The sequence below is a fragment of the Ambystoma mexicanum genome, chromosome 3p, assembly GCF_040938575.1.
Source record: "Ambystoma mexicanum isolate Mex_15411 chromosome 3p, UKY_AmexF1_1, whole genome shotgun sequence".
NCBI lineage: Eukaryota > Metazoa > Chordata > Amphibia > Caudata > Ambystomatidae > Ambystoma > Ambystoma mexicanum.
Genome location: NC_090925.1, coordinates 942,670,542 through 942,694,292, shown reverse-complemented (window position 1 = coordinate 942,694,292; position 23,751 = coordinate 942,670,542). Strand labels below are relative to the sequence as shown.

Sequence of the window (23,751 nt, the reverse complement as noted above, 5' to 3'; positions counted from 1 at the left end):
TTTTGGCTGGTGGCAGTGGATACTACTTTTTATATTCGACCGCGAATATATCCCTATGGGATTTCCCATTGTTCAAGGCTACCAACTTTTATTATTTAATTCCTATAGCCTCGAACATACCGCTGGTTTATTTATTTAATATTAATTCTCCGGTTGGTATTTTTTGCCAGAACTCGGTTCTAAAATGGCATTTGTGTTTGCTTCTGTGACTCCAACCCAAGTTGAGCTCTTTGTTCCACTTTTTGGTGGGCTTCTCCACAGAAGCCCTCGAAAGTGGTGCCACTCTGTCTGGGGTACTTAGGAGGGGTGGAGGGGGATTTAGGCACCCTGGACTGAGTTGCCTAGGCAACTCAAGTCGCACTCCGTCCTGATTGGCCCAAGTGGTGAGCCGGCCGGCTCACCACTTAGCATGTTTGAGTGACAGCTAGGCTGGGTGAATGGGGTTTTTCTGCATAAAAGCAGGGCTTTGGGGACTGGAACTTAGGAAGTCGCCACAGGACCGAAGAATCCGACGTGGGAGAAGCTGAGCCGGCCTGCTACGACAACACCACCGGTGGAGCCCTGCTGAACCGTCTCGTCACTTTTCCCAAAGACAGAGGAGATCTCCAGCCGGGAGAGTCTTCTTCCTTCGACTGGTGGGGATAACCAGTCTGCTTCCTTTTTCGCTTCCTGGAGAATCTCGTGGCCGCCTTGCCTGTGCCAAGCACCCCGGCAACCGGGATACCACGTTTTACCACTACCGCGAATCAAAGGGTAGTACCTTTAACCGGAAAACTCAGCGGCTGGTTTCTTCCCTGGCAGTGCAACGACCTTCATCTTTCCTCCACGTTGAGATCTTCTCTTCCTCTGGACGACGCCGCGCTGCCAGGAACAACTGCCCCCGCTGGAGGATCCTTTCCACATAAGGTACCGTGTTCCGCTTGGCTTCCCTTGCAACCGACTGTACGGGGTAGATTTAGCCCCTGGCTTTCGACCCTGGGTTAGCCTGGGACACCCTGGCTAAACTTTTCTGAAACCTAACTAAAACCTTTCTGAACTCCCTGCAAGACTTTTTAAGCCTGTTGTCATTAAGTGAGCTTGGGTGCATTTGTGCCCTGCTCTCTCCAAGAGTGGGCCCGGCCTATGGACTTTGGCTCACAAGTAACTTTGGACTTTCCTGCCTTGCTTAAGAGTTCCTAAGTATTAGTGTGGTGTATTTTCCTACATTCTGCCTTTTTCCCTCCCTTTTCCATTAACTTATTGGAGTGCAATCTATAGTTAAGCGCTCACCTCTGTCTGGAAATAAGTGGTGTTAACTAAGACTTGTCTGATAAGGAAGAATAAGGAAGAAGGGATGTATATATAATAATAGTAACTGTGTTTAGAGTGATTTACCATAATAGTGCTGGAGTGTTTCAATAAGTGTGTTTTTAAATAAATAATTATATACCTTGATACCAAAGCTCTGGTCAGTGTTTGCTTGTGCTATTGTATCTGAGTGCCTATTGTGTATACTTTGCATACTGCCTAACTCTTCTTGAGGGAAGTCTGACTGCTCAGCCACAGCTACCAGGTAAATCTGGGTGGTGCAGACTGCTACCAAGTGGGTTTACTGTCAACACCTGTAGTCCTAAATCTTTTGCAGTGGTCCCCAAGGGAACTGCACAGGTTTCTGCCTAACACATATATATGTGGTAGGGAATGGGTATAGTGGTTTTAGGGGTGGGCGAAAAGAATTTAAAAAAGAAAAAAGTGGTCTTTTTTCAAAGTTGTTCATGCTTTCTAAATTGGTTCTTTGTTTTAAAATTTGACAAAATCACAAGTAACCCAATAGGCCTGCCCAACTTCGCGTCATGGTGGATCATCTGGAACCGCTCTCTGACAAGCAATGGATCCCGATGGATAATGTGAACCTGGCCCCAGTCTCTTTGGGGGAGTGGTTGTGTGTGCCCCGGCCCCATATTCCGAGGCGAGTGATGCACCACCCAGTTCTGGAAGTCCTATGGTCCCTTTGAAAGAATACAGAGAGAATAGATGGTTGTCCACATGGCCGTCACCACTGAGTTGCATCTGGGTCCTGCGCTTGGGGGACAGGGTTGAGGAGCTGCTGGCGTTTCAGCATTGGTATGAGGCAGGGTTGAGAAATGATAGTCAAATGTGTGAAGTGGGGGGGGGGGGATTCAATTTGCCGGGTAGGTTGGAGGAGTACCTGGGTGTTGTAAAGCTATCAGTGTTCTGCTACCTACAGTTGAAAGGAGTTCAGCTGGACGGTCAGGGGGACAAAAACCTGAGGAGGGGGTTGACAGATTTCGAGCAGCTCCTGCTCACGAAGTCAGGCTCCCGGGGACTTAATGCTGAGCTGTCTAGGGCAACACTGTCGGCAGAGTCCAGGGACCCACTCCTGGCCAGGATCAAATGGGGACAGGACTTGGGTAAGGACATTGATGACGCCTTGTGGGCGCTGATGTGTAAGAGAGACTCATGCTCGACGGCGTCCCTACAGTACAGACATGAGGCCTTGAAATTGCTACATAGGTGGCATGATCCGCTGGCTGTGTTGGCTAAAATGTGTAAGGGGTATGACCCACATTGCTGGAAATGTCACCGGGTGAAGGGGACTATTGTCACATGCGGTGGGGATGCCCCATCGTTCAAGCTTACTGGAGGGATGTTTTATCATGGATGAAGGTGGTCGGTGGGATTCACAGCGCGCTGTGGTTTCTCTTCTTTCGGGTGCGGTGGAGGAGGTGGGGCACAAGGTACAAGTTATGTTGGTGGCTGCTAGATGCTGCCCAGCCCAGTTGTGGAAGAGTCAGCGCTTGCCAGTAGAGAAAGAGTGGGTAGTGGAAGTGTGAGCCATATATGATATGGAGTTCCTTACGCCCCTTTTGGAAGAGTCTTGGTGCAACATTGAAGTCCTATGGCTGCCCTTTTATGAGTGGTATGGCCAGTGAGCAACACAAAGGTTGAGGTCTACGGCATAGATGGGCTGTGCGGTTTGGTTGTGGAGGAGTTGCTGTGTTTATTGAGGCAGGAAATCCCCTCTTAAGAGTTAGGGCTAGTGAGGCATTTTTCCCAATCCCCCCTTTACTTTTACCTCCAATAAAAATATACGAAGCAAACAAAAAACTTCTGTCTCTCTCTCCCAATTCTGCACCCTCACACAACCCAAACCACCTCACCTCACTGTCCTTGTTCTGATTAAGCAAAGGTTGCTCATAGTGAAAACCATTCGGCCCAATCACGAGTTTAGACCGAGATCTTGAATGCAGCAGTAACGGTATTACTGCCACATTTAAGGGCTGGCCAAATCATGATTTGGGCAGAAAAAGTCATTTTGACCGCCAGCTTTTTGCCGGAGGTAAAAATGACAATTTTCAGGCCGCGCTGTGGGCCGTTTTCAGTGCTATTACCGCTGGCGGCAATAGTGATCCCCAAACCCCATTGGACCCAATAGGGAATGGGGATTTACTGCCCCCGGAACTCGTGATCCGGCAAGAATTGGGCCGGACCGAGTTGCGGTAGCGATATTAGCGTTGGGAGGTATCCCAGCAGTTACCGCCAGGATACCACCCAACTCGTGATGAGGCCCATTTGACTGAGATCCTTAAACAAACAATTTGATTGAAGTTTGTGTAGTTTGCTACCTTGGGGAAAGATGTCAAGTTTCAACGTTATGGATCTTAATTTGATGTGGGCAGCTGCAACACTGGTAGCAATGGCTTATATTGTATTGAAATATAGAGCAAATTAAGATAGCTAGCTCTCTTCAGTTATCTCAGTTAACTGTTTGCTATGGAGATCCGACAAGTTTGAAACATGGTATGGTCAGCTCAGCAAATAACTCTACCAAAGTCGCTGACTGTGCTTTTTACAGTGCTACAAAATAGCAACAACTTCATTTTCACCCAGTCAATCCACTGTTCAACGTATTGCAATCCGTTTAACCATAGAAGGCCCTTGCCTATAAATCAGGATCCACATCTCTTCTACATACCATATTTTTTCACTTGGTCTTTGAGGGGCCCAAGAGCAGACATTTCTAATGAGATGTTTTCATGACATTGTGGAACTTTCTGGACAGAACTTGATTTGATTGAAGTCGGTGACTTTTTAGGGGACAGTTCTTTAGAAATGTCAAGATTCGCTTCACTTCCAGGACATTCTATAACAAGAAAACAAATATTTTAAGAAACATTAATACCACACAACAAGAACAAATCAATTGCATTTAGTTTGGGAAAATAATATTTATTATAAGTTACTCACCGTAGTGACTGACGTACTTCTAGTCCATAGTTCCCTTTCCTCAATAATGTATGGGTGACTCTCGCTAGGGAGGGGAGACGGACCCTTTTTCACCCGAAAAATCATCTTCCCCTTTATTTAGATGCACGCAGCCCTGGAGGCATGCACTCCCCCGAGTCCGCCCACCGGCGCCACTCCTCAGTCCCCTTTGACGTGTCGACAATACTAACATTGCATAATGACATCAGTTTTATTAGGGGGCGGAAGGTCGGACGTATGGAGGAAAGGGGACTATGGACTAGGAGTACATTAGTCACTACGGTGAGTAACTTGTAATTACTCTTACGTCCCGTCCTATTTCCTCCATACTGTATGGGCGATTACAACTGAATGTAGCCCCAGGGTGGAGAGTTGCCCCTCCTAAGAAAACAAGTTCCTTAACACTGCTTGGCCAAATGCTGCGTCCCACCTGGCATCCAAGCAGTAATGCTTGCAGAAGGTCGAGGGAGTAGCCCACATACTCGCCTTGCTGATAACCTGCCACGGAACGTGTCTTTGGAAAGCTCTGATGGCATGTGCATGCATGTTTGCTGGTAATGGCTTGTGCTGCCCCTCATACGCCTCCTTGATGGCCATAATCATCCACATTGCTATGGAAGCCTTGGAGGCCTGATAGCCTGGTTTTGACCACCCAAAGGTTACGAAGAGGGCGTCTGATTTGTGGAAGCTCTTGGCTCTGTCCAGGTAGCATTTTAGCGCATGTCTGCCATCTAGACAGTGCAGTACCCTCTGAACGCCATCCTTAGGGTCCGCGAAGAAAGTTGGTAACACTACCTCCTCATTTAAGTGAAAAGAGGAGCTTCGATTTGTTCCGAAATTCCCGTAGGAGGGCGCTTTGAGAGACACGTGTTTTGGCAAGTCTTGTGCCTTTTTCAGATCAGGGCAATAAACGACTACAGAATTATTACCTTAACTTACACGGAAGGAAAGAAACAATGAATATGTGATGTTGTAACATATATTGCCCTGATTTGAAAAAGGCACAAGACGTGCCGAAACACGTGTCTCACAAAGGTCCCTCCTACGGGAGTTTCGGAACATATATAAACAAATAAAACTGGAGAGAGATTCCACACCAGTGGCGCAGTCCTGGTGTGAAAGTTTTATTCTTATATATCTTCATGAGTTTCTGAAGAGCGTTAGGTGTACGGGCAAAAAGAACAAGTTACTCTCTTACCTGGTAACGTTCTTTCGATGGGATGGTCCGAAGACGTATTCCATATCTATGACAGTAATCACCACAGCTGTGCTGCTTCGGAAAATCTTTCGACGTCTGCGTCCTGCGTCGATGACGTCGATACGCCGTCCTCGAGGACCTCCTCCGACGGCCGACGTCACCAGATGTTATAAGTAGGACGCACGACGCCCGCAGCCTCAGTTGTAGTTTTTTCCCCAGAAGGTGTGGCACCAATCTTCTGCCAGTATGACCACAGAAAGCCTTGCGGAAACGTAAGCTGCAATCACATAAGAAATTCTGTAGCGGGGTAGGCGCGGGAGCAATATGGAATACGTCGTCGGACCATCCCATCGAAATAACGTTACCAGGTAAGAGAGTAACTTGTTCTTCGAGGGGATTGGGTCCTCCGACGTATTCCATATCTATGACAGACTCCCAAAGCAGTACCAACATAAAGAGGAGGGAAAAGAATGTAGAATATACAAATTTAGAATGCCCAATCAAATTGTAGAGTAAAGGACCGCCTTGCCAAAGGCCAGATCCTGCCCCCGGATAGAATCGAGGGAGTAGTGACGTACAAAAGTATGGACCAAAGCCCATGTGGCTGCATCACAGATGTTACGAATGGGAACACCCCTCTGCAGGGCAGTAGAGGCAGCCATACCCCTGGTAGAATGGGCCCGTAAGCCTACGGGAGGGTCCTTACCCGCCAAGCGATAACATTCCGGAAATTGCCAAGATGATCCATCGAGACAAAGTCTGCTTAGTAACAGCTTGTCCCAAACGCCTTCCAGCGTAACCAATAAAGAGTTGATCGTCCACTCTGACCCGGGAAATGTGAGAAATGTAGAAGCTTAAAGCTCTCCTAGGATCCAGCCTATGGAGCCTCTCCTCTTCCTTACCAGGATGTGCAGGAGGATAAAATGCCGAAAGAATAACCTTCTGGCTTAAATGAAATCCCGACACCACCTTCGGAAGAAAGGAAGGACGAACTCTAAGGACAACCCTGTCCTTATGAAACACAGTGAAGGGTGGCTTAACTGAAAGTGCCTGTAATTCACTCACTCTGCGAGTGGAAGTGACCGCAACTAAAAACACAGTTTTAAGTGTTAACAGTCTCAAAGGGCAAGAATGCAAAGGCTCAAAGGGAGCTCCCATTAGAAACTTGAGAACAAGGTTTAGATCCCAACCCGGCACCTGGAAAGGTGACGGAGGGAACACATTTGTGAGCCCTTTCAGAAACTGAGAAATCAAAGGGATTTTAAAATAAGAACACTCCTTAGACGAGCGCTTAAATATAGACAGCGTAGCTAGGTAACCTTTAACGGTACCCACTTGAAGGCCCTTGTGGGCCAAAGAAAGCAAAAACGACAGAACGACAGGAATGTTACATGAAAAAGGATCCACATTCAGAACCCTGCACCAGTCGCAGAACTTCCTCCAACGGCAACGGTACAGGGACTTTGTTGCCGGCCGTCTGGCCGAAAGCAACACCTCCATCACGTCTTCAGGGAGGTCCCAATCCTTATACCTCAACCTTTCAGAAGCCAAGCGTGAAGGTTGAGGGATCTGACCTCTGGATGGAGAACCTGACCCCCCTCCCGTGAGAGCAGATCGTCTCGGTAGGGAAGACGACGTGGAGGGCAGATGGACAAGTCCAGAAGGTCCGGGTACCACGTTCTCCGAGCCCATGCCGGAGCAATGAGGATCATCCGGGAACCGAACCTCCGTAACCTCCTCAGCACTTGCGGAATGACGGGGACTGGAGGAAACGCGTACAGCAGCGGGAAGGACCACTCCACCACGAAAGCGCCCCTAAGGCTCAGTTTGGAGTAAATTCCCGCGAGCAGAACCTTTCGCACTTCTGGTTGACACTGGAGGCGAATAGATCCTCTTGAGGGGTCCCCCAAAGGGCGAAGATCTCCAGGAGAATCTCCTGAGCCAGTTCCCACTCATGAGAGATCATGCTCTGCCTGCTCAGAGCGTCCGCCGTCTCGTTGAACTGCAGAGATCGAAATTTCCTGCTGGATGGCCCAGAACCCGAGGCTGCATCGTCTCCCTGCACAGTGGAAGTGACCCTGCCCCCCCTCTTTGTTGAGGTAGTGCATGGCCACAGTGTTGTCCGTCAGAATCAGGACATTCTTTCCTCGCACAGTCGGCAGAAAAGCCTTCAGGGCAAGCCCGACGGCCCTTAGTTCCAATAGATTGATATGGAGTCTGGACTCTGACGGAGACCAACGACCGCTGACTGTCAACTCGTTGGCATGAGCTCCCATCCCATGAGGGATGCGTCCGTCACAATCATCACCTCCGGCCAGGGTAGCCAAAAGGGAGCCCCCTTCATCAGATTGCCTCCGACGGCCCAGCACAGAAGGTCCTTGGCAACCGCGGACGGCACCTGAACAGGGTCCGACATCCTGCCGGAGGACTGAGACCACTGGAGCTTGAGTGCCCATTGCAAAGATCTCATCCGCAACCTGGCCTCTGGCACCAGAAGAATGCAGGATGCCACGAGGCCGAGCAATCTCAAGAACTCGAACGCAGGGAGACTCTGGGCATGTTGGAACTTGTGCACCATCTCCTGAATGTGATGAGCCCTCACCTGGGGAGGAAAACACTGCCCCAGGGACGTGTCGAGCACTGCTCCGATGTACTGGAGCCGCTGAGTTGGCGTCAAGTGTGACTTCTTTAAGTTGAGGGAGAAGACCAGCCTGTGAAGGGAGTGGCAGGTGACGGAGAGATGATCCAGGACTTGCTCGGGAGAGCGCGCACTGATCAACCAATCGTCCAAGTAGGGGTAGCCGTGAATCCCACCTTTCCTGAGATATGCTGCCACCACCACCATGAGCTTGGTGAAAACCCTCAGAGCGGAGGTCAATCTGAACGGCAGGACCCGAAACTGAAAATGCGAGTCACCAACCGCGAACCTCAGGTACTTCTTGTGCTTGGGATGGATCGGCACATGAAAATAAGTGTCCTTGAGGTCGAGCGACACCAACCAGTCCTGAAGTTGAAGGGCCTGGAGGACTTCAGAGAGAGTAACCATCTTGAACTTGTCCTTCCTGAGGAGTTTGTTCAAACCGCGCAAGTGCATGATGGGTCTCAATCCCCCGTCTTTCTTCAAAATCAAAAAATAAGGGGAATACCATCGCTTGTTCCTCTCCGCTACAGGCACAAGTTCTATGGCGCCTTTCTCCAGCAGGGATTGAATTTCCTGAGCAAGGAGTGGATCCAGACTGTTCAAAGGGATTCCCTGGTGGATTGTCGTGAGGCCTCTGCCGGAAAGGAAGACAGTAGCCGTGGGCTCTGATCTCCAGAACCCAAACATCTGAAGTAATGGCACGCCATTCTACAAGATGCTGCACCAGCCTTCCCCCAACCGGCGAAGCATGGGCCTCATGACTGAGCAGAAGCGGCTGCTGCATTGCCTGAGGGCAAAGAGGCAATTGCTTGCGCGGCCTTGGCACCTCGAGTACCTTGTTTTTCACCTCTGGCACTCCTACGGTTGCCCCTTTGACTTGCAGCTCCTCTCGCTTTACTAAAGGATGAGTAATAACGAAAGGAACCTCCCCTCCACTGCTGTCCCCTAGGACGAAAAGGCAGAGGTTGGCGGACTGCAGCGCCCAATGACTTCACTGCAGCTTTGGAGGTCTGCAACCTCTCAAGGCTCTCGTCAGCCTTGCTGCCAAAAAGATGTTCACCATCACCATCAAAGGGCATGTTGAGGAGCCTGGCTTGCACATCAGGAGCAAACCCCGACTTCCTCAACCACGTAAACTTGCGTATCACGGTGCTCGCCACCATGGACCGGCTGACACAGTCTGCCATGTCCAAACCCGACTGAACGGACTCACACATGGCATCCTTGCCATCCTGAATAATAGCAAGAAAACCATCCTGTTCGTCCCCTTCGAGTATATGTTCAGCCGCTAATGAAATACAGTTCCACAGAGTGTGCGTGAAACGTGACAAGGCACATACGGAGTTGGCCGCCTGAAGAGCCATACCCCCTGGAGAAAACACAGCCAGCCATCAAAACGCTTGTCGTCCCTATCAGGAGGGATGGTAGGATACGACACCTGCTTTGCTGGGGCTGTAGCCGCCTGCACCACCAAACTCTCTGGAGTGGGGTGCGTGGTCAAGTAGCAGGGGTCAATACTGGCTGGGCGGTATTTTCGCGGCAAAGACTTGCCCACTGCCGGGAAGACTCTCTGGAGCAGTCCAAGCCGTTGCCACCCTTCTTTGCAGAGACATATGGAATGGGAGTACCGGGTCAGTGGGTGGACCTTGGTCGAGGATATCCATCAGGTCAGCCTGCACAAAATCAACTGGGGGCGCCGACCTCCCCAAGTAGTCCGTGACCCTCGACATAAGGCGCCGGTATGATGACTCGGCATGGATGCCAGACTCAGGCCTCCAGAACTCCACCTCCGGAGAGGTGTCCAGACCACTGGCGTCATGCAGTGACTGACGCAAGTCCTCAATCTGGCTATGACCAGAAAGAATCTTATCTGGCACTGTGTCTGGAACCAACCCATCTTCAGAACCCTCATCCACCGCGGAAATATACTCCATAGGCTGGAAAGGGGGAAAAGAATATAGAAGAAGAACAAGTTACTTCTTACCTGGTAACGTTCTTTCGACGGGATGTTCCTCTGACGTATTCCTTATCTTTGATAATACGTTTCCAGCTTGCTGGCCTCGGAAATATTTTCTGTAGAGGGTGCTGCGCGTCGACGTCCGCCGAGTCCATGTCCCTCGACGGCCACCGTATCGGCGCCGACGTCATCATGCCCATAAATAGCCACACGCTGCGTCCGTTGCTCAGTTCCGTTTTGTAGCATAAGAAAACTCATGCCTGAATTGGTTATTGACCTTGAAGGAGCATAAGCTGCAACCACAAGGGAAGTATCACTGCGGGGATGGTTGGGAGGGGCGATAAGGAATACGTCGGAGCAACATCCCATCGAAAGAACGTTACCAGGTAAGAAGTAACTTGTTCTTAGAAGGGATTGTGTCCTCCGACGTATTCCTTATCTTTGATAGACTCCCATAGCAGTGGTATGTAACTTGAGGTGGGAGTGAGAATGTTATGTATCCCTTTAGGGATGGACCGAATGTAATACGGCCTTGCCAAATCTGGTCTCTTGAGCAGTGGAGGAATCCAGATGGTAAAATTTTGTGAATGTATGTGCGGACGACCATGTGGCAGCCGCACATGTGTCTCGGACCGGTACCCCTCTTTGGAGAACCGAAGAGGCTGCGATACCCCTGGTTGAATGAGCCCTGAGATTTTGGGGTGGCTCTTTCCCTGCCAGTTTGTAACATTCCAGGATGGCCAAAATAATCCACCTGGAGATGGTTTGTTTTGTTATGTGTAGTCCCAACTTGTGACCTGAGTATCCTACAAACAGTTGGTCTGCTTGCCTGATCCTAGCCATTCTGCTGATGTAAAAGCTGAGAGCTCGCCTTGGGTTCAGCCTATGTAGCCTTTCCTCCTCTTTCCCCGGATGGGGAGGAGGGTAGAACGAAGGTAAGGTAATTTTCTGAGTAATATGAAATTCAGAAACCACCTTTGGGAGGAAATTAGGCTTCACCTGTAGGACCACTTTGTCCTTGTGGAAGATTATATGTGGGGGTTTACAGGAGAGAGCTTGTAGCTCGCTCACCCTCCTAGCAGATGTTAGTGCTACCAATAGGACAGTTTTAAGCGTGAGAAATCTCAGCGCGCAAGAGTGAAGTGGTTTGAATGGAGTGCCCATTAGGAAGTTTAAGACAAAATTTAAGTCCCATAAGGGAACCTGCAATGGTTTTGGAGGGTAAACATTAGTTAATCGCTTGAGAAATTGTACCACTAGAGGAAGTTTGAAATACGATGGTTCCTCCGCAGTGCGCTTGAAGATGGAAAGCGCTGCGAGATAGCCTTTTACAGTGCCAACTTGAAGGCCTGAGTTTGCCAAGTAGAGTAGAAACGATAACACCGTTGGTGTACCACATGAAAAAGGGTCGATATTCTCTTCCCTACACCAGCTGCAAAATTTGTTCCAACGGCAGGGGTATAAAGACTTTGTTGCCGGTCTTCTGGCCGAAAGCAACACCTCCATGACGTCATCAGGGAGATCCCAATCCTTGTACCTCACCCTTTCAGAAGCCAAGCGTGAAGGTTGAGGGTTCTGGCGTCTGGATGGAGAACCTGACCTCCCTTCTGCGAGAGAAGATTCTCTTTGAGTGGAAGACGGATTGGAGGGCAGATGGACATATCTAGAAGGTCCGGGTACCACGTTCTCCTGGCCCAATCCGGGGCAATTAGGATCATGGTTTTCCGGAATCTTCTCAACCTACTGATCATTTGAGGAATAACAGGGACTGGTGGGAACGCGTAAAGGAGTGGACATTCCCAGTCCACTACGAACGCATCTCCTAGAGCTCCTCTCGGGGGAAATTCCCTTGAACAGAACAGATCGCACTTCCTGTTTGTGGCGAACAGATCCACCTGAGGGGTTCCCCAAAGGGCGAAGATCTCTTGAAGGACTTCCTGAGCTAGCTCCCACTCGTGGGAGACTGTGCTCTGCCTGCTCAGAGCGTCCGCTGTCAAGTTCTTCTGTCCGGCTAGGTGGACTGCCGATAGAGAGATTCCTTCTTGGATTGCCCAAAACCAGAGCTGCATCGCCACTCTGCACAGTGGCAGTGATCCTACGCCTCCTCTTTTGTTGAGGTAGTGCATGGCCACCGTGTTGTCCGTCATTATCAGGAAATTTCTCCCCTGTATTGATGGCAGGAAGCTTTCAGCGCTAGTCTGATCGCTCTCAGCTCCAATAGGTTGATGTGTAGTCTGGACTCCGATGGAGACCAACGACCGCTGATGGTCAAGTCGTTGGCATGGGCTCCCCACCCCGTGAGTGAGGCGTCTGTGACTACTGTTATCTCCGTCCATGGTTGCCAAAACAGTCCTCCTTTCAAGAAGTTCTCTGGATAGGCCCACCATTGAAGGTCGCGGGCTACCTTGTACGGAATCCGGAGGAGATCTGTTATCCTCCCTGAGAATTGCGACCACTGACTTCTCAGTGCCCACTGAAGAGATCTCATTTTCAGGCGAGCCTCTGGCACAAGGAAGATGCAGGATGCCATGAGGCCTAGCAACCTCAAAAAGTCCAGGCTGGGAGACGTTGGGCATTTTGAAACTTGGGGACCATCTGTAGAATATCTTGAGCCCTCAACCTCTGGTGGCGAGGCTTTTCCCAGGGAAGTGTCCAGGACCGCTCTCCAATGACCTGGAGTCTCTGTGATGGTATCATAAATTGAGGGAGAAGCCCAGTCTGTGAAGGAAGTGGCAGACATAATCTAGCTGGGTCTGGGCCTGTTCCGAAGATACAGCCCTGATCAGCCAATCGTCCAGGTAGGGGTAGACGTGGATCCCTTCCCTCCTTAGACTCGCCGCCACTACCGACATCAGCTTGGTGAAGACCCTCGGGGCGGAGGTCAGCCCAAATGGCAGAACTCGAAATTGATAATGAGAGTCGCCAATTGCGAACCTCAGGTATTTCCTGTGTTTGAGATGGATTGGCACATGGAAATAAGCATCCTGAAGGTCCAGAGATACCAGCCAGTCCTGGAGCTGGAGGGCCTGAAGGATCTGAGAGAGAGTTACCATCTTGAACTTGTCCTTCCTGAGGAACTTGTTCAATTCTTCTAAGTCCAGGATGGGTCTCAGTCCTCCGCCCTTCTTTGGTATGAGAAAGTAGGGGGAGTACCAGCCCTTGTTCCTGTCCGCTACAGGTACCGGTTCTATGGCACCTTTCTCTAGCAGGTCTATAATTTCCTGCAAGAGGAGTGGATCTGGAACTTTTAGAGAGCTGTTCCCCGGTGGATGACTCTGAGGAATGTGTAGAAAGGGTAGGCAGTAACCCTGGGCAACTGTCTCCAATGCCCAAGCATCTGACGTTATAGCCTGCCATTCCGTCAGCTGGTGAGTTAACCTGCCCCCTACAGGTGTATTGTGTGGGAAGGCCTCAGAGTGATTTGGGGGCGGCTGATGCAGATGCCGAGGGTAAAGAGGCACCTGCTGCTGCTGCGGCCTTAGTACTTTTGACCCGTCCGCCTCGGGTGGATCTCCTTTGGCCTCTTTGAGCCGGCTGTCCTCTGCCTTTCCCGAATGCAGAATAATAGCGAAAGGACTTTGCTCTCCCAGAGGTTCCTGAGGGGCGAAAAGGAGTTTGGCGGATAGCAGCTCCTAAAGATTTTGCTGCTGCTTTAGAAGTCTGCAACTTTTCCAGACTGTCATCAGCCTTTTTCCCGAATAGTGAAGAGCCGTCAAAGGGCATATTCAAAAGTCTGGCCTGTACATCTGGAGCAAAGCCAGACTTTCGCAACCACGCATGCCTGCGGATTGTTGTACTTGCCGCCATGGCCCTGCTGATACTGTCAGCGGAATCGATGCCAGTTTGAAGTGATTCGCACATGGCATTCTCGAAGATGCTTAACATTTTCTTTCTGAATTCCTCCCACTCAGCTTGAGAGCTGTGTTTAGTGGGACAGGAGACCCTTTCTGGGGACACTGAAGACGACGAGGAAGGGGATCTTCAACGTCTCTTTTTTGAGTGTCTTGATCTCGACGAATGATGGGAGCTACTTCGAGATCTAGAATGGGAATGTTTTCGACGGCGAGGAGACAAATGCATCGACTCAGCCAAAGAAACCTTCGAGGAGGTTTTGACTGACTTACCTCTCTCGAGCTTCCCCTTGCGCTCCTTCAAGGCTTTCGCCGTCATGGACATGCAGTCCTCACAATCCGAACAATGGGGCTCGGATCCCAAGCACCACAAGCAGATCCTGTGTGGATCCGTTATCGGCATTTTTGTACCGCAGTCTCGACATTTCTTGAAGCCGGATCGCGGCGTTGTCGGTTCCGATGAAGGTGCCATCGAGAACAAGAAGGTATTATTCAAGTAGATATATGTAGTTATCCTTACTGAACTGAGCAACGACGTTCCGAGGCCCCACGAAGCGCGGAAAAACGGAACTGAACAACGGACGCAGCGCGTGGCTATTTATGGGCATGATGACGTCGGCGCCGATACGGTGGCCGTCGAGGGACATCGACTCGGCAGACGTCGACGCGCAGCGTCCTCTACAGAAAACATTTCCGAGGCCAGCAAGCTGGAAACGTATTATCAAAGATAAGGAATACGTCGGAGGACACAATCCCTCCAAACGACATGTTTTGCCTTAGACAGAGCCTTTCTAGGGGTTCCCCCGTGCCACAGGGTACCTCCGACACTACAGCCTCGAAAGGCGTTGACGTCGAGCGCGGCGCCGGCAACATCATCGGCTTCGACACAGGCCTCGAGGGTGGAGCCCCGAGCGTGTCCTTCGACAGCCTGGGCGCTGATGGCGTTGACGACTTCCTCAGAGATGGAGCCTCAAGAGAGTCCTTCGACGACCTCGGCGCCACCGGCGTCGACGTCTTCTTCGAAGACTTCACAGATGCATACGGGCTCGAGCGCATTGTGGAACGGGACCTCGAACGGGCATGACTGGAACGATTCCCCTTGTCCGAGCAGGACCTCTCCCGCGAATCGTGCCGACCACCCGAGCCCAAAGGAATATCAGCGGTGTCTCCAGTACGGTCACGACCGACCCCTCTCTGAGGCGTGGACGGACCGGAGCCCTGCGATTCAAGAATCGCCAGCATTTTCTTCCCGAAGGAAGCCCATTCCTCCTGAGAGGAACGCTTGGTGGGATAAGAAACCCGCCGACGGGCAGAGTCCTCGGACGAGGAAGGCGACCGATGACAGCGCTTCCGGGAGTGCCTCGAAGAGGCAGAGGAGTGGCGGGACCCACTCCGGGACCGAGACCCCCTAGACTTACGACTACGATGCAGAGAGTCGCCCCTCGAATTGTCAGTCAAAAGCCCAGTGGACCTTGCCTTCCGGGGCTTGGACACCTTACCGACTGACAGCTTCTTCTTACGTTCCCGCAAGGCCTTGGACGTAAGCGACTGGCAGTTGACACAATCATCCGTGTCGTGGGCCTCCCCGAGGCACCAGAGGCAGGCGTTGTGCGAGTCCGTCACTGACATCTTGGGCCCGCAGTCCACACACTTCTTGAAGCCCGGCCTTAGGGTGGAAGAAGAGGAAGATATCCCGACAATACTTCACAAACGAACAGGTTCGAAGAACCGAAAGAACAGAAACTCCAAAGAGTCGAGGCGTTCCAAGATCTCCGAAGCGAACACGTTCGCGGAAAAAACTGAACTGAGGCTTCGGGCTTCGTGCGTCCTACTTATAACATCTGGTGACGTCGGCCGTCGGAGGAGGTCCTCGAGGACGGCGTATCGACGTCATCGACGCAGGACGCAGACGCCGAAGGATTTTCCGAAGCAGCACAGCTGTGGTGATTACTGTCATAGATATGGCATGCGTCGGAGGACCCAATCCCCTCGAATGACAGTGTTGTCAGAATACGCCAAAAGTGGAAATCGTTTATTACCAATCCGCGGGAAAGTCTGTCGCTGACTTAAGCAGTGCCTTATATAGGCCATTGATACATAATGTAAATACGACAGGGGCCAGAACACACCCTTGCCGAACTCCTGATGCCACCTTGACATATTTGGTATACAGCCCCTGTTCACCAAAGCACACACATGCACTATTGCCCTCATGAATTATCAATAAAATCCTCACCAACTCAGTTGGACAACTCATGGACCCCAGCACCTGCCATAGTTTCTGTTAGGGAGAATTCTCATTTATGGCTAATTTCCCTTACTTAGTGGGTGCCTCAGCAGCTTTGCTGGATTTCTGGAGTTTATATTTTCCACCTGGTAAGAGTGTGAGCCTTTTTTCCCACTCTTACAGTGTATTTTTGTGTGTGTAGTACTTTTTGTGCTCATGGGCTATGGAGTGTCACCAACTCCCTAGGGATCATATTTTTACTTATGTGTCCCACAGCACCTTTAGTGCAGTGACACAGGGATGTCTTTTAGACTTCCCTTGTGAACTCCATTTATGGGGATGACTACTGTCCACCAGAAACCTGTAAAGTCACCATTAGCTTTACTAGTGCTTTTTAAATACGGGTCCAGTGCAAACCATCTTACCATGGGGTACTGGAGGGGAATATCTTTACCCTGTCCTTCTGTACCTCAAGGGGTACTTTGTGTCCCCCTTCCCGACTCGACATGGCTGGTGGCAGTGGTAACTATCATTTTGACAGGGATTCCCGTGTTAGTGTTCTGGCTGTGGTGACAGACGTGAACATAAAACCTGCTACCCCATATAATTTTTATTTTGGGCCTTAGCGTGGCTTTTTGCCATTTCGTGTTGGAAAGGTCTTTCTTGTTCTTTGCTTTTCGCGCCAAACCAGTTTTGGTTACCTTGTTCTCCGTCCTTTGGCGGGCTTCTGCGAAGAAGCCCTCCTTTGGCTTCTGGGTGTCTAGGTGGGCTGAATGTGAGGGAGGGGGTTAGTAACCCCCTGCACAGGGTCTCCTTGGAGACCCAAGTCGCACTTTGTGTCCATTGGCTGAGGTGGTTGTCCGGGCTGGACAACCCCCCTGCTGTGTGCCTGACAGCCAGGCTGTGTGAATGGGGGAGTTTGGCATAAAAGGCAGGACTCTTGGGCTGCAAGTCTCCGTCGTCACTGGAACTACAAGAACCAAAGAGAAGTGGAGAAGTGCCTTTTATCTGCCTCTTAGAACACGTCCTCTGATTCTTTTGCCTTGACATAAGTATTGCCTATGATTTTTATTCATTATTCCCTTGTTTTAAGTGTGATTGACTACGGTTACACTTCTCCCCGCGGGTATGCTTTTGTTTCATAAGACCGAACTCTCATTACTGTCAAAAAGTGATCGCGTAAGAATCCACGGTAACGTCTTTGTTTCAAAACACTGGGCTGTCAAATCCTAATGTACTTACCTTGAATTGACCTGAACAAGAGGAATTGGTTGGGTGTAGTATATTTAGAGTGTGGTTTTATTTAATAGAAGTTTAGTGTTTTGTGAACAGATGGTTTTAAAAAAAATGTACTTATAATATTTTTTTAACAAGAAACCTTGAGTCAGTGTTTGCTTGAGTCACAGTAATTGTAGTCCTTTGTGTAATTCCTATTACTGCTCATTTGCTCTTGAGATAAGTCTGGCTGCTCAGCCATCACTACCACTTGACTGTGTAGTACAGGCTTGTACCAAAGGTGAAATTGTACTATCACTTGTAGTCTTAATTGTCTGTAGTGTTCCCTAAGGGTACTGCAGATGATTCTGCCTAACAGTTTCCTTCTGTTGACTTTATCGAAGGCGGTACTCATGAATGCCAAATAGATCAGTTCCCCCTTGATAAAAACATAGTAGGACCCCCACAAAACACAAATTAACTGCCTGATCTAGCGTCCCCAGACCTGGCCTAAAGCCATACTGAATATCTGTGAGGATTGTCTCAGTGGATATCCATTCCTCAACATGCCTCAGTACAACATGTCCAAAAATCTTAAAGGAGGAGACTAATATAAATATGGGTCTATAGGCTCCTACAGTCACCTTTCTTACAAATTGGATGTATAATTACACTTTTCCACGATTGAGAAAAAAAATCCATGTTTGGAGGAATGGGTAAAAACAAATGGTCAACAGTGGTGTCCACAGGTCAGCCTCTTCCCGTAAAGGTCAGCAGTTGATGTCCGGTTTGGTGCCTGTTGACAGATTGCCTCCTTCACCCATCTATTGAGAGAAGGATCGAGGGGCCCCGTCCTCTACTCATGTCCTTGGTTTCAGGACCCTGATACAAGGACGAAAAATGGTCAACCCACCTTCTGGCTTCCACATGGTTTTCTTAGGAGGTCTGTGCTATCCTGTAAGCAGGATTCCCTGCCACATATTCCCAAAACCACTTTGACTTTCTAGACGAAAACTGTAGTTAGAAAATCCTACCAGGCCTGGTTATCCAACAGCCTTTTTATAGATTGTACAGCTATTTTATAGTCAGCCCTTGCCCTGATAATATCTCCCTTGAGGCTAGCTGGGTCCTTTACTACCTTCAGGAGATGTATTTTTGCCCTCCTACAGGACTCATCAAACCAGCCTCTCTTCCAGTTGTTCTTGAGCTTAATGTCACGCTGAAAAGTATCGGAACAAAGACCCCATCAAGTCCCTAAACAACTGAAAAGTACAGTCTGCTGACATATTTGGCTCAAGAATTGATAGGACAAGATGCAAGTTTGATGACAGCACTTTTTGCTGCAAGGTCCCGTGTTCATATTTTGCCCATTTCAGCATGGGTTTGCAATCAGGGTTTGTTCTGCATAAATCCAATTGGGGGATAGAGATTAAAGCTAACTGAACACATTCCCACTTAAGGATCAGCCTTAAAGGAAAGCGATCACTAAAAATATCTTGTACCACCTTAAAATCTAAGATCTACCTCCAATGTGACACGTGCATAAAGAAATAGTGAATAATGGATGACCCGCAAATTGTTCTAAACGTCAATGCTACGGGTATATAAGACTTAATGCGACCATTCAGAGATCGCATACCCCAATCCAGCAGTAACCTGCCCAAATGTAAACCCTTGGGACATGACCCAGTGTTTACCAGCTGCGGTTCAACAATGCCATAGGCACAGTCCTTCCAGGCGTAATGCAAGTCTGATTGCACCCCAGGGACCAACTTGGCGATGAAGTTGCCCCAAAGAACCAATACCATATGGCAATCAATTTTTCATAAATGGTAGCATGCGCCCCTCTCCAGAAAAAACAAGGCATGATAACCTGTTCAGTGGTTTTTTCCCACTATGAGAGTTTGCTGCCACCTTTCACAGATGGGAAATATGAATTTGCATATCAGTCTTTGTCCCACCCACATGGGCAGTTCAGCACTGAAATGCTATGGCAATTCCTTTCTGAACAAGAGTACCAACAGCAACCCCATACATGTGTTTCAGCCTTGTTGGGCCTCATCAGTGAGGTGGAGCTGTGCCTCTCTGAGCACAGTGAGCAGGGAGTCCACGTCTGGGTTCCCCCAGGTAACTCAGGATGACCAACCACAAGTTCCTTGCCAACATTTTTCATAAATGGTAGCAGGCGCCCCTCTCCAGAAAGAACACAGCATGATTACCTGTTCAGTGGTTTTTTCCCACTATGAGAGTTCGCAGCAATCAAGACTATCCAAAATGACACCCTGTATTATATCTTTCAGTGTCTCAAGCTTATTAATCTCTGCAGAATGTGGGCCATTATAAAAGTACCAATTAATATTTTATCTCCATGTTCAGGAGCCAGAATCACACATTGTACATATTCTGAGTTGGTTGCCGTTTCCTTGATACTATAAGTCAGAGATTACCTAATCAGTATAGCCAACCCCCCATAGCTGTGGCCCTTTTCTTCATTGAAGCCTTTACATGAACGGAAACAACCCCCCGCCCCCATAACAAATCCTCTACAACCTATGTTTCTTGTAACAATACAACATCATGTAGTTTCAGATAAGCCACTATATCTGGGTCCTTAAATTTGGTCCAGCGCCGGCTATATTCCAGCTAAGAATAACTTATGTTTGCCCTACCAGTGTTTTTATGGATTGTGCCTCATTCCTGCAGTTAGATACATTTCCTTCATTGTAGGTGGACTCTTTACTATTCAACCACTGTACTGCATTTTTCCTGGGCATAGATTCAATACCATCATGCCAATTAACAGGGTGAGAAAGATGGCCATACATGTTCGCTGAAATAACTGAAGGCAGGTGGTTTGATGGGCCCCCAACTCAACCCATGTGATCAGGTACCCTAACCCAGGATCCAACAGCTCTCTTTTGTTCATATTCTAACCCCATTTGCCTCGACACCATATCTGGTGCAGTAAAGCTATAAGGCCCGCCCTGTTGTGAGTAGGCATCGACTTTGGGAACTAGATGTACAGAAGAAGGCTAAAACGAAAACAATTCAAACCCTAAATCGTATAGAGGTTTTGCATTGTTACATATCTGCTCGGCTACTAGAGGAGAGATCAGTGAAGCCAGCACCAAGTTGGTGTTACTATGATATGTTGGTAGTTGTAAACTCACAATATCATCTGAATTAATACCACGTAAATCAGCAGTGAGATGAAATAAGTGGAGTAACCAAGTACGATTTAGAAAGGGACTGGCTTCACTAGGTGTGTTTTCTACAATTTGTATGTATTTGGAGCCTATACCCCGGAAAGTCCTTAGCAGCCTGTATCTTGTCTAGTTTTTTCGCTCTCAAAGCTTCGGCATGGGCAAGCCAAGTCGTGTGATTAAGGCTAGATCCCACATCACTGTCTCCCTTACTTAATGGGGGTGTTTGTTTAACATGGCCCTCATGACTTACACAGCCCAAAGTATTAAACCCTTTGTGTGGCATAATCTATCACTTGCCCCTAAGCAATGTTTACTAAGCCACACAGGGGTGCTAGACAACAGGGGCCAGAGATAATTGACACACTTTGTTCCACAGATGGATTGTAAACAGTCATCAGAGGAGACTGATGCAGCAGCCTGTTCATTGTTTGATACCTCCTCAACAGCGTTCACACTTTCTTTAGGTGGAGACACTGTCTCAGGATCAGGGAAGGTAGACTGCATCCATTTATTCAGGGGGCCGTACAATAACACTTGTCTTGCCGATCGATCAGGCTGCCCATTGATGACAATATATTTGTCAGCAGTTAGTTTCCTTCCTTTAGTGATAGTCATTTTGCTGTTGGCAGCACTGGAGTCGACTTTATTAGAGATGACTCTTGTTTTGCTGCGACATGCGTCAGTGGCTAGAGCCACTTTGTGTCTCTTTTTTTTCGATATAGGTGCTGGAGTTTTAAGCAGATATTTTTCCAAATTAATAGCATCCAAGGCATGCTCCTTGGTTGCTGCAGACACATTTAACTAGTCCTTTTGTAACATCACATATTTGGAACCCGAGGTTTGCGGATTGGACTGTTTATGAGACCATTCAGCGTCAGGGGATATACTGGCATCCCCGCCTACCACAGGGAGGGGGCCACATATATCTGAATTAGGCCCAGAATTCAAAGAATGGATTTCATAGTCAGAATGAGATATTGCATATGTGAGTCCATGGCTGTGGCAAGTATGACATCCACAACACGCAGCAGAATACATTTGGTTTCACTGTGTTCTTCTGCAACTTTTGTAAAGAGTAGGAATAGTGCATCTAATTTCGAGGTGATCGTGTGCAGTGCAGAGGTGATTTGGGCTAATTCACTCCATTGACTGCAAGTGGGGTTTCCCCACTGTGCTAACGCCTCATCTTCTTCCTCACTTTCAAAATAGTGTGTTTATATGTCGGCAAGACCAGCTTTTCTAGTTTGAGATTAGCTGACAAAGTTACACCAATGTTGTTATTATGGCTAGAGATGTTGAGGGCAAGTGAGTTTCGCCTCATGTTTAAACAATGATTAAGCAGTGACTCATTATCGATCATTGGTGAACTCACCATCGGAGTGACTAAAAGAGATGTTGCAAGAATCCGTCGCTGCTAAGAGTTTCAGCGTAGTCAAAGGAGCTGAGTCCTTATAGCCCAAATATACAGTCATTTTCAATTGGGAAGAGGTTTGCATTGTCATTGTTTCCCTTTCTTAGGTGTAGGGATTAAGTTCTTGCGCAATATACCAGGCATAGGGCTGCGCGCCAGTTTACAGAAACGGTGAAGGGTACTACGTAACCCATATCCTATCGAACTCAGAGGGTTGGTTTTTATTTTTTGTGCTCATGTTCGTTTTCATAGCTCAGTCAGTAGATCTAGTAAGTAGATAAACAAATTTAAAAAAGCTAACAGGTACCAATACCAGCTGAACAACAAGTACCAAGTCTGAGATTCTGTTCATGTGGGGAGGAAGTAGAGCAAGACCTGAAGCTACTCCGAGCGTCAAAACGCACCACAAGTGGCCGCTTCTGACACTTAGTAGACTATTATATTGTATGTAGTATATTGTTTGTAGTAATATTATGAGTGTCCCATGGGTGTCCCAAGGCTGTATGGGGCTTTCCAGGGACACCAATTTCAACAGAGGGAACCTGCGGTATCAACGTCGCTGACACCAGCACCATGTATATCCGCGAAAAACCACTATGTGCCGATGAGTAATGGATGTATGTAATTCTCGTCATTCTGGTGAAACAACCTACAGGTTTCAATGAGTCCCAGATCCCTAAAAACATCCCATGGGCTTGCCAGAATCTATTATCATTACTCGTGGGAGCCAATTTTGTATCTATTGTGGGGTCCATAACACAAGTGAAATCACCTCCCACCATCACCTGTCCTTCACACCAACTTCCAAATTGCTGGAGCAACATGGCCAAGAAATTATCCTGCCCCTCATTAGGAGCATACACCATGATAAATGTAAACATTTGCTCACCCAGCATCCCCGTATGCACCAAAAATCTCACCTCATGGTCCCTGTCTATAAAACTCTTCTTAAAACTAAGCGTGATGCCTATCAATATCCCCACCCCTCCCTTCTTTGGTCCACTAGATGCAAAGAACTGGTGAGGAAACCCCTTGTATCTCATCAGCCCTTCATCTTTCGGGAGCAGATACATCTCCCCATCATCTATCTTCCTCTCTACCTGTGGTGTTTTCCAGGGGTCTAACCTCTAGCCCTGGCTTTTCAACCAATACCTGGCAACTCTCGGCCATTGCATTGCCATTTTCTGCTCAAAATTCCAGTGCTACGCTGACGATACAACTCATTTTCAGGCTGCCCTCGGCCACCTCCTCTCCCTCTCTCATCTCCGATTGCCTAACTGCCAGTCAAGATTGGTGTGCCGCAAATGATCTTTGTCTGAATACCAGCAAGACGGAGATCCTCCTCATCGGCACACCTTCACCATCCTTTCCCCTCACTCTCTGGCCGTTCTCCCTTGGCCTGCCTCCTACCCCCACCTCCGAGGCTACGAACCTCAGAGCCATCTTTGACTCCACACTGTCCTTCTCCGCCCACATCTCTGATGTCTCTAAAAAGTCAAACTTCCTACTGCACCTCCTCAGATTCATTCTGCCTTTCCTCTCCTTCCCCCAGAAGGTCATGGTCTCCCAAGCTCTGGTTCTCTCTAGGTTGGACTATTGCAACAGCCTCTTCCTAAATCTACGGCCCCTACTCCCCGCCCTTTGCAACTAATCCAGAGCAGGACTGCGAGGCTTGTCCTTGGCTTCAAGCCCCGAGATCATATCTCTCCAGATCTGAAATCCCTCCATTGGCTCCCAGTGGATGCAAGGATTAAATTCAAAACCCTCTACATTGTCCAC

At 48.7% G+C, this 23,751-nt stretch overlaps 1 protein-coding gene across 3 annotated transcripts in view; it reads right to left on the bottom strand.

Moving 5' to 3' along the window:
- PHF20 (PHD finger protein 20) overlaps positions 1-23,751 on the bottom strand; it is a 2,392,123-nt gene that overhangs the window by 550,623 nt on the left and 1,817,749 nt on the right. For all 3 annotated transcript variants that reach the window (XM_069652246.1, XM_069652248.1, XM_069652247.1), the window contains exon 20: positions 3,977-4,144. In XM_069652246.1, the coding sequence (XP_069508347.1) occupies positions 3,977-4,144 (168 nt within the window). The remainder of the gene's footprint in view (positions 1-3,976; positions 4,145-23,751) is intronic.